The 13,676-nt window shown below is 41.9% G+C and overlaps 1 protein-coding gene across 2 annotated transcripts; it reads left to right on the top strand.

The window, feature by feature from the left end:
- The first annotated feature begins 214 nt into the window (after nucleotides 1-214).
- LOC142572391 (ras-related protein Rab-18-like) lies at nucleotides 215-13,414 on the top strand. Of its 2 annotated transcripts, XM_075681475.1 has the most exons (8): nucleotides 215-285; nucleotides 649-731; nucleotides 2,818-2,873; nucleotides 8,526-8,587; nucleotides 8,742-8,814; nucleotides 9,772-9,890; nucleotides 12,095-12,223; nucleotides 12,760-13,414. In XM_075681475.1, the coding sequence occupies exons 2-8, from the start codon at nucleotides 661-663 to the stop codon at nucleotides 12,853-12,855; spliced, it is 606 nt and encodes a 201-aa protein (XP_075537590.1). In that variant the 5' UTR covers nucleotides 215-285; nucleotides 649-660; the 3' UTR covers nucleotides 12,856-13,414. The 2 variants fall into 2 exon arrangements, with proteins under 2 accessions (XP_075537590.1, XP_075537589.1); XM_075681474.1 differs by lacking the exon at nucleotides 215-285 and having other exon boundaries at nucleotides 481-731.
- The last annotated feature ends 262 nt before the right edge of the window (nucleotides 13,415-13,676 follow it).

Genomic DNA, 13,676 nt, shown 5'->3' with positions numbered 1-13,676 from the left:
CGTGCTGCGGCCTCTGAGATTAACATGGCATCTGTCACCGTCTCGGAGGCCCGCGATAACGCTCGCTAATAGACGCCCGCGCATATAACGTGCCGGCGGATGCATTCAGCCGCCGCTGCCACATCCGCCAGAAGTTGAAAAGGCAACGAGCGCCGCCTCACGGAATTTATGCTGAACTAATTTCAACTAAGGGAACCGCCGCTACAATGGGAAAGCGAGTAACGCGGCGGGCATCTAGTAAAGGAGGCATTGGACGGAACCGACGGAACCACGGAGCCACAGACGGTAAGCACGGAATAGCAAAAAAGTTGCGTATTAAGCTCAAATTAAGATTAATTTGTAGTTATCAGTCATGCAAAAATAACAAAAATGTCAATAATAATACGTAACTTTTGCTAACTTGATTACATGATCACTACATAACCATCAGATACTATTTTTAATGACTTAGTAGGTAGTTTTTTTTTTTTTTCTGCAGAAATGCTAACCACGTGGGTTTGATTCACTGCTGTGTAACTATACTCTTCCTGTAAGTTATGTTTGTTGTGGCGACTTCAGCGACCACTCGCGTTCGCTCGTATCAGCTGCTCACCCTTCCCACTGAACGCACGCATGTTTACATCGGCGCCTCCCGAAAAATTCGCGCAGTGACCAGAGGCCATGGACGAAGACGGAGTGCTCACGACGCTTAAAATCCTCATCATAGGAGAGAGCAACGTCGGGAAATCAAGGTGAGAGAATGGCAAGTCATCGCGATGTTGCCATATCGGTTATTTCTTCCGGGTAAGCCTAAGGATCTTGTGATAGCTGCACCATAACGCTTGATTCATTGCTGTTGCCGAGTGCGTCGGAAGAACGTGACGTGCATGGATCGGATTAAAGACAGAAAAAAAAAAAAGAACGAGAGTTTCCCAATAGCCAAACTCCGCTGTTTATGTTCCGGTTATGTCAGTGTGTGCCACTGTTTGACATGGTCTTTTGATTAGAGATCGAATTAGAATATAATCCGTTCATCCCACTCTCCTCGTCAAACATTGGCCTGTCGATCACTCTAGCCATGACTCATAGGAGCAGCAGGTGATACTGCGTGCTGTGGCTTGCTGTCAGTTTTCTGCAGAGCGTGCCGCGAACAGATTCGTATTGGAAACGGATACCGTGTCGGCAAGTTTAGCGTAAGCAAAATAGCTGAACTGAAAACCAGAGTGCCTAAAAGGTGTGACATGATTTTCTGAAAAGAGCGTACTATAGCGGCCCATTACGAGTTAAATATAGCGATGCGCGCTGCGTAAATTCTCGATATAACGAATGCACTTTCAAATTCAAATTTTCGAATCATTTTGAGCCCAAGCATTTCGCACTGAATTAATTGAAGCGCAGTATAAACATACCATTATCGCCAAAAAATGTGAGCTACTAATCTATGCAGAGCAATAGATCTGTTAATTTTAGGGGCTCTGTTCAACACAAGTTTGGTGCGTGCATGTATAACAATAAAACCTTCACAGTGAGGATGTGCCAACAGCAATGCCTGCAGAAGTGGCCCATTAAAGAATGCTATGTAATGGTACACAGACATTTAAAATGAAATGCTAGGCAAATTGGTAAGCCTTATTGAACTTCCATACCCAGGAATGGGGTGAACAAAAGAACGAAAGACAAAACAGGAAAATTGGCAAGGCAGTCTACAGCGAAGAGTCGAGGTGGAAGTAGGCAACAACTGTCCTCATAACTAAATGAGTATTGCAAAAATCTGCAATGTGGAGATATATTAATGGTAGAGAATATCATCATGTACTTGAGTGTTGCATCAAGCTATAAACAAAGCCTACACATGAATTCTGCCTCTTGTATGTGCCTGCCTTTGCACATGTTCTACCAAGCTGAGCTGGCATTGTAGGCATAAAACATTCTTTCTAGCATCAGAGAAAGGTATAACTTACAATGAGAAGAGTTTGAGGTGTGCTGTAAATATGCTGAGAAGTCTAAAAAAGTGCTTACAAAGCACTAATTTGATCCTTTTATTATTATTATTATTATTATTATTATTATTATTATTATTATTATTATTATTATTATTCACTTTTGTGCATTGGAAATGTTATATGTTACTATAAAGGGCATCTGTTGACTTTGTACGTTTCAAGTACTGTTGTCTTGTAGGAGTGGAACTTCCTCTGTTGTTAAGTCTGTTTTATGGCTCCTTTGCTTTTATGCAAATGCTGCTTACAAACAGGACTGCAATTCTGTTTAAAGAAAACCACGCACCTATGTTATACTATACTCGGAAGCTAAATAATTCATTTCTGGTATTTTACGTGCCAAAATTATTATCTTATCATGAGGCACACTCTAATGGGGAAGTCTGGATTAATTTTTATCACGTGGAGTTCTGTAAATTGCACCTAAATCTCAAGAACATGAGAATTTTTGCATTTCATTCCCATCCAAATGCAGCCGCTACAGCCAGAATTGAACTCGCAACCTCGAGCTCGGCAGCGCGAAGCCATAGCCACTGGCCACTCCAGCAGGTGTAAATAACAGATACAAAGCACGTTTTAGAAAAAAGGACAGTACTATTCGTCAATGAAAAATGCCAGGCCAACACAGAACCACGATAGTTAAAGCTGTAATCGGCTATAATGTAGCGTCATTTTTTTCACTGCCTGCTTTCTAATAAAACATTACAATTGGGCTAATCAGTCAGTAGGTAAGTAGTTATCGGTTGAGTGGCCTCTTGTATGTTTACATGATGTGCTGTTGCTATAGCACCATTGACATTAGTATGCACTAATGCAACTCGTTGTCTTTTCCCCACAGTTTACTGCTCCGATTTACAGATGATGTGTTCGACCCAAACTTGGCAGCTACAATAGGTGAGCATTTTTATTAAATAAGTTTGTTTTGGGTGCTGGTATCTGCTAATTTCTTGCTCAGGCATTGCTGTTGGCTCAAGTTGCTTTCTTAGCGTGAACAATGATAGTGCAACGCTAATTGGCCATCTGTAGGACTTAAATTATGTGGTTTTACGTGCCAAAGCCACTTTCTGATTATGAGGCATGTCGTAGTGGAGGACTCCGGAAATTTCGACCACCTGGGGTTTTTAACGTGCACCTAAATCTATGTAAACGGGTGTTTTCGCATTTCGCCCCCATCGAAATGCGGCCGCCGTGGCCGGGATTCGATCCCGTGTCCTCGTGTTCAGCAGGCTAACACCACAGCGACTGAGCAACCACGGCGAGTCTGTTCAGGACTTCAAGCTATATAGCAGGCAGGCATCCTTTTGGACAAATGTCGAGCTGAACAGTTTGGGGCTCCTTGTTTACTTTGGGAGATCTAGAGCACATCTGTTAGGCTTAGCTTATGACAAGATCAACACATCTTCATAATTCTTTTGTTTGCCTGAAACCCTTTATGGCCTGATTTATTTTAAAGCCAATTTAGACTGAGTAATGGTCCCCATACCCTTTCTTTACATGCAATAGATGTGCATTTTAATTTTAAGCACCTAACTGAAAGAGGAAACAAGGTGTAGTTGTTTTACCACTTGGTAACATGGCACTGTTATGCTGCATATGCATGTCATACAAAGTACCCAGGAACCAATTATCCTGAATGCTTCTAAATGTGCTCACTTACATTTTTATGAAGAATACAGCACAAAAAGTGAGAAAGAGAAAAAGAAAGTTATGATCATGACAGAGGTCATGGGAGTTCATACATTGTTTTCATAAGAAGCAGTCATTCTTTTTTCTTTTTTAATCTGACGATGGTGGGCTTGAATTTCACCTCCTCCAGTGCACTACATCTGCAGGCTTGTAGTGATGCCTGATGCCGGCAAAAAGATGCTGAGAGTGAGTGGGGCTATACTAATCCAGGTACAATCAAATTAGGAAGGACCACTAAGCTTCCACAAAGGCACTCCCTCACCAGAACAGGAATTGGCCTCCCTGGTGCAGTATTTGGCCACTCCCTCCCTCATGATTCCTACAATTAACCCATGGCCCTCAGCCCCAGCAGCTGCAGAGCACCTGACCAATGTGGTGGTCAGACCTGTAACGCAGCAGAGGGTGCTAAGAATCTCTGGGCCTGGACAGGCCACCAAAGGAAACTGACCCTGGCAACCTTTAACACCCAAGCACTGTCAAGTAAGGCTAGCTAAGCTGGGCTCTTTGAGGAACTATAAGACATTGCTTGGTATATCATTGGCCTTAATGAAATTAGAAGAACTGGTGAAGCTTATACAGTGCTGATTAACGGCCATGTCCTCTGCTATAGAGGTCTCCCAGATAAGAAGCAATAAGGGGTAGGATTCCTAATCCATAAGGACATCGTGGGCAACATTGACGAATTGTACAGCATTAATGAGAGGGCAGCAGTAGTTGTAATCAAACTTAATAAGAGATATAGATTAAAGGTAGTACAAATCTATGCTCCAACATCCAGTCACGATGATGATGAAGTAGATCAGGTTTATGAAGATGTTGAATTAGTGATGAGAAAAGTGCCAACTCTGTATACTGTAGTAACGGGTGACTTCAATGCATAAGTGGGGAAAAAGCAAGCTGGTGAACAAACAATTGGCAACTACAGTGTCGATTCTATGAATTCTAGAGAAGAGATGTGGGTATAATTCACAGAAGGGAATAAGCTGCGAATAATGAACACCTTTTTCAGGAAGCGTATCAACAGAAAGTGGACCTGGAAAATCCCTAATGGTGAAACAAGAAATGAAATTGATTTCGTACTTTCTGCCGATCCCAGAATAGTGCAGGATGTAGTAGTGATAGGTAGGACAAAGTGCAGTTATCATAGGTTAGTGAGGACTAGGATTCGCCTCAATTTGAAGAGAGAAAAAGTAAAATTGGTCAAGAAGAAACAGGTCAACCTAGAGGCAGTAAGGGTAAAAACAGACAAATTCAGGCCGGTCCTTGCAAACAAATATGCAGCCTTAGAACAGAGAGATGAAGATGACATAGATGTAATGAATGAAACTGTAGCTAGGCTGGCTTCAGAGGCAGCAGTTGAAGTGGGAGGCAAGGCACCAAGGCAACCAGTAGGCAAGCTCTCCCAAGTAACAAAGGACCTAATAAAGAAACAACAAAGAATGAAAGTGTCCAATTCAAGAGATAAGATAGAATCTGCAGAACTGTCAAAACTGAGCAACACTTTGAAAACAAGGGATATTTGAAATTATTATGTGAGAAAGGCTGAAGAAGCCATAAGAAATGGACACAGCCCGAAATCAGTATGAAACATTCATTTGAGGGATCGCCAGCTGTTTGTGCGCAGGTGCGAGTAAGAGAGAGAAAATCGAGTGAGAGAGAAAATCTGGGGCTTTTGCTCCTTGAATATATGACTGTGCCTAGGCACTATGGAGGAGGTTTCTTAGCATGTGTTTTATGCGTTTGTCCCCTAGACATGCCGGCATTGCGGAGTGCGGTCGAGCTTACACTCCGCCACTGGCTGCCCACGCGGTGAGGCAGTGGGCACGGACTCCCCATTTGGTGATCGCTGTGTCTGAAGGGGCAAGGTTCTGACTGGTGTTGTATAACTCGCAGGTTGCTTTTTTCGTTGCAACAATAGATTGGATTTTTTACATGCACTGCTCCAGGAGGGCACATGCAACTGGCAAACGGAGGCCTCAGGAGAGCACCTGAGGTTATATTAAAGCAGGCGGTGCAGGATCTCCAGGGAACCCAAGGGGTAGTGGAGGGATCAAAGCTGGAAGCAGGGCAGCCCGTGGGTTGGGGCCACAGAGGCTGAAGCATGCCAGAGGGTGTTCGCATAAAAAATTGGCTGTCCGCGATAGCGGACTGCCAATCTTATACGCCCTTGGCACGCGCAGGCCTCAGTGAGCCCAAACAAACTCGACCCCACTCCGCAATGCCGGCATGCTTAGGGACAAACACCTACAATCCGCGCTAAGAAACTTCCTCCGTAGTGCCTAGGCAGAGTCATATATTCAAGGAGCAAAAGCCCCCAGATTTTCTCTCTCGCACCTGCTCTTACTTATGCCTGCACACAAACAGCTGGCGATCCCTTATATGAACGTCTCGTTGAAATCAGTGAGAAGGAAACTTCGCATAGGACAAACCAAGATGTTTGCACTGAAAGATAAGCAGGGTAATATCATCAGCAATTTCGAAGGTATACTGTAGTAACAGCAGCGGAAGAATTCTATACTGACCTGTACAGTACCCAGAGGAGTCAGAATGCCTCCATTCGAAGCAGTAATGAACAAGTTACAGAGGCTCCTTCTATAACTTGCGAGGAAGTTAGAAGGGCCTTGCAAGACACGAAATGGAAAAAAGCGGCAGGAAAAAATGGAATAACAGTCGATTTAATCAAAGATGGAGGAGACATAACACTTGAAAAACTGGCGGCTCTCTATACGAAGTGTCTATCGACCTCAAGGGTGCCGGAAAACTGGAAGAATGCAAACATTATACTAATCCACAAAAAGGGAGACTTTAAAGAATTGAAAAATTATAGGCATATTAGCTTACTCACAGTATTATATAAAATATTTACCAAGATAATCTCCAATTGAATAGGGCAACACTGATTCAACCAAGGGAACAGGCTTGCTTCAGAAAGGAATACTCTACAATGGATCACATCCATTTCATTAACCAGGTAATGGAGAAATCCTTAGAGTACAATCAGCCTTTCTATATGACTTTCATAGATTATGAAAAGGCATTTCATTCGGTAAAGATACCAGCAGTCATAGAGGCATTACGTAATCAAGGAGTACAGGCTGCTTACATAAATGTCTTCAAAAATATCTACAGAACTTCCACAGCCGCCTTAATTCTCCACAAGAAAAGTAGGAAGATACCTAAAAAGAAAGGGGTCAGACAAGGAGACACAATCTCTTCAATGCTATTCACTGCGTGCTTGGAAGACGTATTCAAGCTGTTAAACTGGGAAGACTTAGGAGTAAGGATCGATGGTGGACGGCTTGCTGATGACATTGTTCTATTCAGCAACAATGCAGACGAGTTACAGCAAATGATCGAGGACCTTAACAGAGAGAGTGCAAGAGTGGGGTTGAAGATTAATATGCAGTAGACAAAGATAATGATGAATAGCCGGGCAAAGAAACAAGAGTTCAGGATCACCAGTCAGCCTCTAGAGTTTGTGAAGGAGTATGTTTTACCTAGGTCAATTAATCGCAGGGAACCCTGATTATTAGAAAGAAATTCATAGAACAACAAAAATGGGTTTGATTGCATACGGCAGACATTGTCATCTCCTGACTGGAAGCTTACCATTATCATCGAAAAGAAAGGTGTGCAATCAGTGCATTTTGCCGGTGCTGACATATGGGGCAGAAACTTAGAGACTGACAAAGAAGCTTGAGCACAAGTTAAGGACCGTGCAAAGAGCAATGGAATGAAGAATGCTAGGCATAACATTAAGAGAGAGAAAGAGAGCGGTTTGGATTAGAGAGCGAACGGGTTTAGACCATATTTTAATTGACATGAAGAGAAAAAAGGTGGAGCTGGGCAGGTCACGTAATACGCAGATTAGATAACCGTTGGACCATTAGGGTTACAGAATGGGTACCAAGAGAAGGGAAGGGCAGTCGAGGACGGCAGAAGACTAGGTGGGGCGATGAAATTAGGAAATTTGCGGGCGCTATTTGAAATCGGTTGGAACAGGACAGGGGTAATTGGAGATTGCAGGAAGAGGCCTTCTTCCTGTAGTGGACATAAAATGGGCTGATTATGATGATGATAAGTCATTCATTAATTGCCCCCCCCCCAAATTAAGAAACAAATGTTAAGACTGGCCTTATGAGAGCGTAGTGTGACGGTACATTGGAAGTACATTGCAGCTACAGTGGACATCTCTTATGATTTCAAGAAATGTATATTACCAAATGGGCAACATGGCACCACAGAGGGTTAAAAGTAGTGGCCTAGTGTACTTTACTGCAATTAAGCTGTAGTCAGTATGTTGTTGTACTGCTGGTTGTATGTGTTCACCTTCATTTGCCTTGGAAATAGACCGGTATGTCTTACCCAAACGTTCTGATTTCGTGTCTACCGCACAACGCTTTGGCAGAGTCCGCTCATCTCGGGACAATTGGAACTTGTAAAGGGCTTTAAGAAGGAAGCAGGTATAGATGGAAAGACAGGGAAATTAGACTATGTCTTTAAATTTGCATTTATAGTGTTGTGGTGACTTGCAGTAAAATTATTTCCATAAATTATATTGATAATACCACCTTTATTCTTTCTATCTCAACAAATAGCATGACTTGAGCCAAACAATTTACAAAGTGTATCTGCACATTGGCGATTGGTGTGTTAGGCAAAATTTCTGTAACAGTGGTCATATATGGTAAGAAAATCTTGTGAAAGAAAAATCCTAAGAATAGCTTGTCAGCTTACTTGTGTAGCCGTAGCCTGCAACTAGTTAACTACTTTAAATGATTATCTATTGATTGTTTATTAGGAGCTGACCTGTTGCCTTTGCTTACAAGTGATTGTTGTTTCCTTTCTCTCTTTCTGCAGGTGTCGACTTCAAAGTTAAAACTCTCACTGTAGATGGGAACAAAGCAAAGTTAGCCATTTGGGTATGATTGCATTATAAGTGTACTCCTACTTTTTTTGCACTTTTCTTTTTAGAAGTGATGTTTGGAATATCTTGGCTCATTGATCATGTGAACGTGTCCTTTGACTGTGTGGTCTCAGTGAAATCTCAGATTTTGTATTTGATTTCAATTGCAGGACACAGCAGGTTCAGAAAGGTTTCGCACTCTCACGCCAAGTTATTACAGAGGAGCTCAAGGTGCAATCCTTGGTATGTTGCTGATGAAGGAGTTTTTATTTCTGTTTTACAAAGTGTTCCATTTCTGTTAATGGTGATCTTTATAGTGACCCAAAAATGGCACAACTGAGCAAGAACGGAAAGAATGGGTGCTACGTGATTGCCCACAAGTGTTGTTATAGCATCTGTTCAAAAGAGAGTGATTGCAAAAATTTTGTTTTGCCTTTTTGCGCTGCATTTCATGTCAAAACTTCAACATGTCTGTAGTTTGCAACACAGTAAGCTGTCACACTGGGGAAGCTATCAGCTGACAATAACCGTACTGCAGCAAATGGTCCTGATTGTGAGATCATGCTGCAGTAAAATGGAGCAGAGGCTGTGTTTCACTCAGGAAAGTTGCTTGTTGATAAGTCCTTCAATGCCACAACATTCCACGATATTGAAGGACTTGTACTTCAGTATAAACTGCTACTAAGTCATTCTCTTAATCAGTATTATTTTACGAAGTTACTTGTTTGTCTGTTTTTATTTGCACCTTTCTCTGCAAGCAAAGCTATAGTATCACGCAGATGGATGTGCGTTTTTGTAGTAGTTAGTTCTCATAGCCTTCCATGTATTGGAGAATTTAGTGGTCAGACTCATATGTTCTGTATTTCTCTGTGGCAGGAATTGTAGTTCAAATGGCTACTGCTGTATTTGCTTCAGTGTTATCAAGCATGTACCAGAGTTCATAAAAATTCATATAACTTCCAAGCAGGGGCAATGTGTAGGTTCTCCAAGACATAGCTTATTTCCTGCTGAAGTATATTGCATTATGTTCTCACTTTGTGCAGGTTCAAGAAATGGTAGCAAAAATGTCACTGAACTTAATAATCTCTTGGCAATCCTCTTGCCTGCCAGTGTATAGTGCCAACAACTGTACATGGAAGTAAAGTATCTCTAAGGTGTGTGCTCTCTCTGTCTCTTGTCTCCATGGGCACACAAGTGCAGTATACGACGTCTGCAACTACAGCACGTTTCAGAAGCTAGACCACTGGCTGGCTGAGCTGGAGACGTACTGCACACGGAACAATGTCGTCAAAATGCTCGTCGGCAACAAAATTGACAAGGTGGGTCAAATGATGGATGAATGAAAGCCAGTGGGGCGGCAAAGTGCTCATTACACTGTTCTTGCATCATATAGATCTTCACCTGCCCATGCAAGTGAGAGGTATCTGTGATCTACAGAACTTGCATTGTTATTTATGACAGGCTTTCTTTTAAGATGAGCAATGCTAAGCTGAATTCTCTGGTAAGCTGAATACCATTGTTCAGTTTCCCATACATATAGAGTACCTTTTCCAAGACTAACTTTTGCTGAGGCAAACTTTCATTGAGGTGAAAAGATTTACACGGTCCCTTCATGTTTGCATTAATCTATTGTATTTGTCCTTATTTCTGGTATTATTTGCCAAGTATGACTACACAAGCACTTTAGCATTCCACGATTGTCAGAACACAGTTACCAATTGAACCCACCACCTTGTACTTTGCAGCACAGTGTCGTAGCCACTTGGTTCTTTGAAATGCTCCCAAATTTAACTACACAAGCACTTCAGCATTCCATCCCCGTCACTATGGGATTACCATGGCAGGGCACTGAACCAATGACCTTGTGCTCAGCAGCACTATGTCATAGCTGCACACAATGAAACCTCCTTCATAACGAAGTGCTTGGGACTTCCAAGATCCTTCGTTATGCAGGTCACTTCGTTGTAATGGTCACGCACCATACCATTCACAATATAGGAGGCTAAGCACATGTGATAAAACTTTTATTTACCATGAATTCAAGAGAGACTTAATGAATGAATTTGTAATTATTTGTGCACACTTCGTCTGACATAATGTGCGAGTGCAGCCAACTTCATTGCACCAAGGTTCATGGCATGCTTCATTGAGAAATGCAGGAGCTACAAAAAGTAAAGCTGAGATCACCCAATGCCGAATTCTTGCTGTTGACTTTGTTGATATTCGTGCTGTTTCTGCACTTGATCGCTTTATAAAGACCTTGTCGATTGTCAGTTGCGATTACATCTTCACATCATCATCAGCTACTATGTACATATTCATAAGCCATCACACCAACTGATGCATCATAACAAGAACTGTACGTGTTGACTGATATCTGGATCATTGTAGCAGGACTACTTCAGACATTAGCATGCCTATCAGGTGCTTAGATAGCATTGCCATTAGTGCTAGTTCTGAGTGCACCTCGGTGACGTCCATGCGGAGGGCACTAAAAGCACTGGTACGCGGCGTACGTTGTAAAGCAACAAATCAGCCATCGGGGACACCTAAATTCCTTCGTTGTACAGGCAAATTCATTCTAGTGGTCTTCATTGTAGAGGCGTTCATTGTGGAGGGGTTTGAATGTATGTAGCCATAGTAACCTGTTACAGGTATGAACATAAAATATTGGAAGTCCATGTACAGTACAGCACTACTAAAGCGCTGAAAACGACAGAAAGGGTCGGAACGTAGCACCTTTCTGCTTTGTTTTATGAAAGTTAATATTGTAAGTTTGTGTAGGATGATGGCAGGAGTATGCGTTTGCCATGCATTTATATACTGTGACTATTCGAAAAAAGTAAGTTCTTGAGTTTTCACATGCCAAAACCCCCATTTGATTATGGGGCATGCCATAGTTAGGGACTCTGCATTAATTTTGTCCACTGGGGTTCTTCGCGAGCTTTTGTATTTCGCCTCCATCAAAATGCAGCTGCCACAACCAAGATTGCATCTGCGACCTCAAGCTTAGCAGTGCAACACCTTAGCCACTGGGACACCATGTATGCTGTGACTGTTAAAAATTTGTCAACTGCTAAAACTGTTCGCTTCTCAGCTTCTTGAAAGCTTATAGGGGTTTTCTAGTGAACTTTTGTCTGTTGGTGAGAGATGAAAGCCTTGCAGTTTTGTCTCTCTGTGGCCTCTGCATTATGAAAATGGGAGAACATTTGATATGCTGATGAGCCAACTTCCACATGGGTACTGTTGTGTGTCATTTGGATATATTTTTCTTGCACATCTATCTTGGCTTGTGTGAATGTTTGGTACGCCCTGCTTGCCTGCCACTGATGAAAAAAAACTGGGCCAATTTGACATTTGTTATTTTATTATTTGAAACACACCTGCCTCCACACCACCACACTGTACAAGTGGTCACACTATCTCCCCTTTTTATTTCTAAAGTGAGTTTCCCATTAAACTGCCAGTGATGAACTTGCCATATTTGTTAAAATCTGCTTTCTCTCTTGTTCACCTTGCTCAGCATGAAAATCGTGTGGTAACTAAGGAGCAGGGCATGAACTATGCCCGGAAGCATTCCATGCTCTTCATTGAAGCCAGTGCCAAGACGAGAGATGGAGTCCAATGTGCCTTTGAGGAGCTTGTAGAAAAGGTGATTCATCATTCTTTCTCTAGGCATTTGGACTTATCCTTCTGTACACTCGCAGAGCCATATGTGGCTATTCTGTACACCAATTTTCGCCTGGAAAAACCAAAAAACTGTGTTAAGGAGCTCATGAAAACTAATTGGGTAATAGTGTAGCAATACCTAAGCTCAAGAACCTCAATTCAGCCAAAATAGAAAACCGAATGTTAATTTATGTGATGACACAAGAATTTAGATTGCACAAGATATGAATATGTGCGGAGTAAGAGCACATTCGATAGCCACCAAGAATTCAGCTTTTTGTCTGAATCTGATAGCGTTTGGTGCATTTAGCATTGCAAGGCTAAATAAAGCATAAAAAAAAAATGTTTTTTCTCCTGCAGAAAATATGTTAACCTTTTCTTAAAAAGAAAATGTGTATAAAGTATTGCAAAAGTACTCGTACACATTTAATTTTATTTATACCATTTGTTTCGCTGTAAAGACTGAATGGTACATTCATGCCCCCTTAAAGCATTTCTTTTTTTTTAAACATCTTGCAGATCATCCAGACACCCGGTCTGTGGGAGAACCTCCGCACCGATGCAATTCGCCTCGGTGAACAGGCGTCAAAGGCTGGCAGTTGGTGCTTCTGCTAACACTGGCTGTTTGTTGGTGTTTCCATGCTGCAGCTGTTGTGACTGTTGTGCACGAGCAAATGTATATTTAACAACTGTGGTCAAAAATGTAGCAGTGCCCCATTCATTTTGTGGCGGGTCCAAAAGCATACAGCCACATACTGCTAGAGTTTTGGCATGTACACATTTTTAATATATGAAAAGTAAAGCTTGATGTATTTTACCTGCTTTGTTTAGCAAAGTCCTTGTTTACCGCACTGGCATAAAATGCTGTTAAAGAAACTCACCAAAGAATTTAAGCTCTTTGAATGACATCTGTTTGTTAACACAGATTTCCTGCTTTTTTTTCTTTTTTTTAAGGTCCTGATCAGCTTGGGGGGGGGGGGGGGGGTCTGCTGGGCAGACGTGTGACTTCATTTCATGATAATAAGCATGCTTCATTGATGCCTCACTGAGTACTTGAAATGTTTACTGGTATTCAATGTGGTTGTCTATTGGCATAATTTTCCTGAGCAGTGAAGTTGACAACCTTTTCATGTTAATTGCTTTTGTTGAATTAAAGTATTCTTTGGTTACACTTTCTTTGGCTCGCTGTGCATTTTTTAAATCTATATGAATAATGTGAATTTTTCGACAGTAAGCTGGCTGGGATATCCATATATGTGATTATTTAGTGCGGTTTAAAAAATCTGCTGGGTTGCCTAGGAAGATCAGACTCGATCGTAATCGGAAGTGGCCGTGTGGCACACATATAATATTACCAGCACAAACAGCAGCTCTGCAAGCATCGACCGCAAGTGAAACGCAGCCTTGCCAACAGCAACGGACCGCTCTACAGTAGA

The sequence above is a fragment of the Dermacentor variabilis genome, chromosome 2, assembly GCF_050947875.1.
Source record: "Dermacentor variabilis isolate Ectoservices chromosome 2, ASM5094787v1, whole genome shotgun sequence".
In the NCBI taxonomy this organism is placed as follows: domain Eukaryota; kingdom Metazoa; phylum Arthropoda; class Arachnida; order Ixodida; family Ixodidae; genus Dermacentor; species Dermacentor variabilis.
The sequence above is the reverse complement of the archived record's forward strand: the minus strand, read 5'-3'. Positions and strand labels throughout refer to the sequence as shown.

What these genes read in the sequence shown, in the direction of transcription:
- LOC142572391 (XM_075681475.1), top strand. Translation starts at nt 661, where the DNA reads ATGGACGAAGACGGAGTGCTCACGACGCTTAAAATCCTCATCATAGGA. An exon ending in AAGCAAAGTTAGCCATTTGG is followed by an intron (nt 8,588 to 8,741) that starts GTATGATTGCAT and finishes TTTCAATTGCAG; the next exon opens with GACACAGCAGGTTCAGAAAG. An exon ending in AGCTCAAGGTGCAATCCTTG is followed by an intron (nt 8,815 to 9,771) that starts GTATGTTGCTGA and finishes ACACAAGTGCAG; the next exon opens with TATACGACGTCTGCAACTAC.